Genomic DNA, 7,622 nt, shown 5'->3' with positions numbered 1-7,622 from the left:
GAATGATTATGTAATATATGGTTGAAGGTTTAATGTTTCCATGAAAGTTTTAATTCACTCTGAAATTTAGAACTGTGTTTATGAGTAAATCCAACGCTAAAGTAGGGCACCAGAACCGGGGCCTTACATGAACACCGTGAAAAACTTTGGAACGAAACGACAAGTATGAAACGTGATTATAACATAATATTCTTTGTTTTATTAATATCTAAATATACGAAAAACAAAACGGATCGGGTTTACGTTACGGAAACAAATACAAATCGAACCGAAAATGACGAATGTAATAATAGCCATACTTAAATGAAACAAACACTATAAGGTGAAAGTAAAATCATAGGAATGCAACTAATCTGTAGCTAAGATATCACTTAATCTTGGTGGTGAAAACATGTAAGGTTTTGGAGGGATTTCCAATAAATCTAAGTTGCCTTCTAACATTTCCAGCACCTTGGTGATAGCCGGGCGGTGCAACGGATTAGTTTGTATGCACCACAAACCCACAATAATCATCTTCCTTGCCATCTCGTTCTCTTCATCGTTCAAAATGCCATTTAGTCCAAGTTCTTCCATTTCAACTTTTCTATATATCCAATGAGGAAAGTATATTTCGCTTGTATGATCAACTTCAACCTCAACGATTCTCCTTCCACCAACCATTTCTAGGATCATCATACCATAACTATACACATCTGATTTATGGGAGACCGGACCAAAGTTCCTAGAATATAGTTCAGGAGCTATATACCCTGGTGTTCCTCTCATATGGGACATGGATATCACGCTTCTCATCTCAGGGAATAGTTTAGCAAGTCCAAAGTCGGATATCTTAGGACAAAAATCTTGATCCAAAAGAATATTATGCGGCTTTATGTCAAAATGTAAGATCCGTGTATTACAACCCGTATGCAAATATTCTAAACCTCTAGCAATCCCGATAGCAATCTGCTGCAACTTTTCCCACCCTAGTTGACTAATAACTGAAGAGCCCCGACCATATATGAACTTTTCAAGGGATCCATTAGGCATGAATTCATAGATCAAAGCTCTTCCACGACCCTCTAAACAAAATCCCACTAGATTGACAATATTGACATGGGACGTCCTACTCACACTGGCAACTTCATTAATGAAATCTTCACCATTACCTTTTGATTCACTTAATACCTTCACTGCCACTAGGTTTCCATTGGTTAATGAACCTTTGTACACTGATCCAAAGCCACCCTGTCCTAGTATGACTTTAAAAGAGTTTGTAATATTCTGGATTTGTGAAAAGGAATACCTGTAGGCCTCTCAGTTTTTTTAGTGATAAAGGAATAGAACCACTGAATTGGTTTTCTCCCAGCACCAGCTGAGCGAGAGACGTCAAATTCCCTAGTTCACTAGGGATGGCCCCAGAGAGTTGATTATCGTCCAGGTATAGGAAATTCAAAGATGTTAAATTACCAAAAGATGGAGGAATAGAACCATTGAGCTGGTTTTGGCTCAACACCAGCTGAGTTGGAGACTTCAAATTCCCTAGCTCACTAGGGATTGGCCCAGAGAGTTCATTTTGGTACATGTATAAGAGATTTAAAGATGTTAAATTACCAAAAGATGAAGGAATGAAACCACTGAGTTGATTTTCGCTAAGCACCAACTCAATAAGAGAATTCAAATTTCCAAGTTCACTAGGAATGGGTCCTGAGAGTTGATTTTGGGAGAGGTAAAGGGAGGTTAGCCACAACAGCTTCCCAATGGTAGGAGGGATAGGACCACTCAGAGAATTCTCACCTTCTTCTTTATGATCGACCACACTGTGAAATTTAAATAATTTTGTATTATGTAACATATAAAGATGGTAACATACTAATACTAACCCACAGTCAACACAGAAAAACGAAGGAGATGAATATTCAAAATTTTGAATTTTATTGATACAAAATTTAGCGAGTATAGCTAGATACGAATACAAACATGACCCAAATGCAACACATAAGGCAATGCAGTATACATGGGCGGTGACCACACTGGGTGGGTGCCGACGTGGCGCTCAGCCCATTCACGGAACACTGCCCCACTCCCCTCCGCGTCACATATGACCGGGTCTCCCTTGGCTAGGCCACAAAGACCACACAGATGTCTTTTTGGACCGTTAGAGCTTCATTCGACCGTGGGAGCTTGCTAGTGGCGTTAAAGATATATAATATATTATATAAATAGTCAAACCAATCTTAAACCTTTTCAACGAAACAATCTAAAAAATTATCACCCTTAACATAAACTATAATCATGAATCCAACATCTTCATCCAACGATACACAATGGCGGATCTAAGAATTTTTTTCAGTGGGTTCATTGTTCGGTTCGGTTTGACGATTTCGGGTCGTTTTAACGGTTCGGGTGGTTAAGGTTTATCACATATAAAAATACGATACAAAAGTAAAAAAAATGGTGTTCAACCGGGAATCGAACACGGAATCTTAGATTAGCAAGTTGGAATGTTTACCACTGGACTAAAATTCCACTTTGGACATGTGTTCACTTATTAAATATATATGGGTTCACTCTCATATTTTATACTAGGGTATAGACCCGTGTTACACACGGGTGGAAAAACATGTCAACAAACATAATAAATTTAAACAACAAATTCAATCATACAAAACTTCTTCAACTTTCGGACCAAAACGTTAACAATTTACAATGTCTAGATATTAAAAGTTTAAGGTTACAATAAGTTAGTGTACACCAAACCACAAAAAAAACATCAACAAAAAGATCTAAACATGTTTTTTCATACTAAACCATCATCAACTTCTTCAAATATTCTAACAAAAGAAACTCATTTTGCTTCACCGCCTGAAAATTAAAAAAACAATATTATCCAAATTAAATATATCATTAAAATATAACATGTTTAATAATGAAAGCCCGTGTTACACGCGGATGAAAGTTATAATAAAAATAAAAAATATATATAACATGTAATACGTAAATTGAGTTATATTATATAATGATTTTTATTTATTACTTTTATAATAAGATTTTGATATATTTATATACTATTAATTATAAACTATAATTTGCAAACCAAACCTTGGTGTTTGATTTATTTTAAAAAAAAACATTCATACGATATTATTATACATTTTATGTGTATAAAAATAACTTTTAGAACAAAATGTTGTCACATATTAAAAATGTATTTATATAACGTTGGAAGAATTGAAGACGAAGACTCAAACAATAATGTAAAATTTTAATATCTTTCAATGGTTAGTAACCTGTGTATCATACGCGTGAAATTGAATTAAATATATATAGCGACAATGATAATAATAATAATAATAACAATAATAATAATAATAATAATAATAATAATAATAATAATGAATTGATAGTGTAATATTTATAAGAACACATAATTTTACATTCATTATAAGGTATTACATTGTTGTTTTTATTAAAATAAAATAACATACAACAAAAAATAACTAAAACATTTTTCTTAATTAATCCATGAAGCCAAACAGATATATCAATAAAAACTATATCATGATATATGAAGTCATAAAGTCTTGTTTATTAAACAATCATCAAAATAGAATGAAATGTCTTGTAATTTTTTATACTTACAAAGAAGAAAACTAAAATCACTACAAAATCAATTCAATGTATTGTTTATAAGAGAAATAAAGGTACAAATACAATTCACAAACTTATAAAAAATCATAAATCTCTATGTACATCCTTAGAATGAATGAATTTTATGATAAGAATTATATAGAGATAGTCATCATATTATTATTTTACTACTATTAGCTCATAACTATGCATAAAATAAGGATCCGAGAGTTTTATTTTAAGGAATATTTTTGACATAATTAAAATATTTTAATACAATCTTGAATTATTCAAAAAACATTAAAGGTATAATAATAAATATATATAGCGACAATGATAATAATAATAATAATAATAATAATAATAATAATAATAATAATGAATTGATAGTGTAATATTTATAAGAACACATAATTTTACATTCATTATAAGGTATTACATTGTTGTTTTTATTAAAATAAAATAACATACAACAAAAAATAACTAAAACATTTTTCTTAATTAATCCATGAAGCCAAACAGATATATCAATAAAAACTATATCATGATATATGAAGTCATAAAGTCTTGTTTATTAAACAATCATCAAAATAGAAAGAAATGTCTTGTAATTTTTTATACTTACAAAGAAGAAAACTAAAATCACTACAAAATCAATTCAATGTGTTGTTTATAAGAGAAATAAAGGTACAAATACAATTCACAAACTTATAAAAAATTATAAATCTCTATGTACATCCTTGGAATGAATGAATTTTATGATAAGAATTATATAGAGATAGTCATCATATTATTATTTTACTACTATTATGCTCATAACTATGCATAAAATAAGGATCCGAGAGTTTTATTTTAAGGAATATTTTTGACATAATTAAAATATTTTAATACAATCTTGAATTATTCAAAAAACATTAACCTAGAAAGTATTTTGAGATTTAAAAACTTTTAATGCGAGTTTTATTTTAAATATCCACTTTGACATAATTAAAAGGTTATTATACCCAAAATTATGCATAAATTAATAAACAAATGGTTTTATTTCAAGCAATAGTTTTGGCATAGTTAACATATTATTATAACTAGTATTACGACCCCCGCGTTGCGGGGGTGGGGAGGCGCCATAAAACCATTAAAAGAGAACATTTTAAATACAAATGATACATAAGAACTCTGCGTTACAACATGAGCGTGACCAAACATCTACCCGGCTCACTCCTCACACATCGTACACACATAAAGCCAAAAACCGTTCGAATGATAAAAATTTTAAATGACGAACAAAACGTACAAAATAATAAACTGAATGTTTAAAAAGAAAATAACTCATGAAGAACAAAAGTGCGGTGTGAAGAACATGCCTCTAGAGCTTACTGCATGACCCTGCACTAAAACAAAAAAAATGTCAGATATCTAAACTATATTTTAGAAGACTTTTTGTATATATCAAGCAACTTACCATTTTGACGGTATATCCATCCATTCAGCCCAACATGTGTAAACCAAAAGAATGCCACTTCATAGAAAATAAATTATGATGGTTTAAGATGTTGTTATGGGAGATCATGTAAATTCACACTTTGAACACAAACATGATTGCATCTTCCTGATTACTTGGAAGCTCAGATGAAGCCAAGTTCAACATCATAGCCTTTATCAACCCAAAAATGTTAAAGATTTTAATTACCGACGTCTTCAAGCTAAAACAAAGTGTATATAACACTATAAAAATGCCAAAAATAGACATACTTCGGCAACAACCACATAAAGGGACACAAAGCAAATAGATCTGATCACACCACCAGACCACCACCGCTACCTAGGGTTCCCAAAAAGAACCCGGCAGTAGTAGGTTGGCCGTGAACACAAATTCCTGCCTTATTCAACTTTAAGATTCATTTTAGCATATTAAAAAAATGCAACTTGTCATTTGTCATTGAGTTCTAAGATACTCAAAAACATGGAAAACATAACATAAGTAAAATAAACCACAAACAGAAACTGTATCGCTCTGCCTTAACTCATGGAAGGTAATGTTCTAAAACTGAAAATTTTAATTTTGACATCAACTCATGGTACATCTTGTACTATTTTATAATATCATGACACTTTGGACACTAAAAGTGGCTATTTTTAGCATTTTCAAAGTTTAGATAGCTCAAATATTACATGGATGAACTCTTGAATGTCAAGAACATATCTAAAAAAAGGACAAATATACACAACACATGTAAAGTTTTAACAGAAACAAAACCAGACACAAACAAAAGACCACTTAGACACAGTCAAAACTCATGAAAGGCATAGCTTCAAAAATTGTAAATTTTTGCTTTTTGACATGAATTCATTTTCTATTTATGTAAAATTAGATTTCAAGACACAAACGAAAACTGCATTTAGCACACTATAAACCAAGAAAACAAAGAATCCAAGCAAAACAGAAAAATTAATACACAATTTGTAAACCCTAACAACTCACCTGAGCAAATTATCCTAAAGGAAGCGGCAAAACTTAGGCCAAAGTTGGTCAGCCGCCTCTCCCACCACCACGAACTATGGCGCCTGCACAGATGCAAAACACCAGCACTACGCCTAGGGTTTCCAAATCCACCCCCTTCCGACACTAAAAGATCATCAGACCATCGCCGCTACCTAGGGTTTCCTAATAGATGATGGTTGTAAGGTGGAACCGTAGATGAAGAAAGAGAGAAAAGGCAGGAGGTGTAAAGATAGAAGTTAGTAAATAGAATATACAGAAGATAGGGAAAAGTAAACAGTAGTGTCGGTGTAATCTGACACGTTGGGACACACGTGGTATACACAAAAGGTACAGATTGTATAGCATAAAAAAGTTTTAATGCATGAATTACATGTGACAATGCAGTAAGAAGTTCTCTTTTAATATATATATATATAATATTGTTATGAATATCTATTATTCAAGATCAAGATTTACCCATCTAGATCTACCAAGCAAGTGGATGAGCTCTTTGTCAAACTTATTGATAATGTCCCATACTACATGACCATCAAATAGTTAATCTTGTCTAGAGAAAAGATTAATCTTTTGTAGTATAAATACTAGCTCAATGTAAAGGAGAATATGCACCTCATACATACAAATTCATAAGTGATACATTTCACTACTTTCTCTCTTTACTAAATTTTCTAAAGTTCTCAAGTTTTAGCACTAATCTTGTGTTAATTCTTAAAATTATAACACGTTATCAGCACGAGCCGCTTATATCCTAACCAAGAAAGGTAATAGACACAAAGGTATCTACATAAGCATCATAAACACTTCTTTAATTATGTACATTAGATATATATCTATGCATATACATATACTAACTAATATACTGAGTAATAGCAATAATGTGTATAAACATTGTTATTAAAATTTGATAACTATTCTAACTTTTATTTATATATGCACACTAATATCTCATTTAGAAGTTAGATTTATTTACACTAACAATTCTATTCTTATTATTGTGCATACTAATTATATATATTTTATAAAATAAACTGTATTTAATATCTTAATTATTATCTTACTTTAAAATAATTAATATTATATATTATATATACACACACACACAAACGGTAATATTACCGTTATAAACGGTAATATAACCGTTATAAATGGGTTATAAACCTCCACTATAAATAACAATCATTAACCCCATTTCATTTACAACAAACATTCTTCTTATTAAATTTATCCAAGATAAAATTCTCAAAATGATTCACCCGGTTTTGATGTTGGTCACTATAATGCTTATACTACTTCTCATTCTAATTTTTAATCTCCCATCTGAAGAGTTCGGCATGTTCTTTTTCTTTTATATGTTTATAGCACTACCAATGTATTGTATCTCATTGTTGATTGATATATATGGATTCTAATATTTATCTTATTATTTGCTCTATTATGTTTAGCAACAAAATGTCAAATATAGCAAAACTCGAATTCCCAGCACTCAATATTTCTGGAGAAAATTATATGTCTT

The 7,622-nt window shown here is 31.0% G+C and overlaps 1 protein-coding gene across 1 annotated transcript; it reads right to left on the bottom strand.

The window, feature by feature from the left end:
* Positions 1 to 348: 348 nt before the first annotated feature.
* LOC143576147 (PR5-like receptor kinase) lies at positions 349 to 5,257 on the bottom strand. Its single transcript, XM_077060315.1, has 5 exons — positions 5,202 to 5,257; positions 5,069 to 5,125; positions 4,984 to 4,992; positions 1,368 to 1,799; positions 349 to 1,285 (listed from the first exon to the last, which is right to left on the bottom strand). The coding sequence occupies exons 1-5, from the start codon at positions 5,255 to 5,257 to the stop codon at positions 349 to 351; spliced, it is 1,491 nt and encodes a 496-aa protein (XP_076916430.1).
* Positions 5,258 to 7,622: the final 2,365 nt, after the last annotated feature.

This window comes from Bidens hawaiensis, unplaced genomic scaffold, assembly GCF_021521415.1.
Source record: "Bidens hawaiensis isolate Kalapana, Puna unplaced genomic scaffold, B.hawaiensis_p1.1 tig00028004_1, whole genome shotgun sequence".
Classification (NCBI taxonomy): domain Eukaryota; kingdom Viridiplantae; phylum Streptophyta; class Magnoliopsida; order Asterales; family Asteraceae; genus Bidens; species Bidens hawaiensis.
Note: the sequence above shows the minus strand (reverse complement) of the source record. Positions and strands in the feature narration are given on the sequence as shown.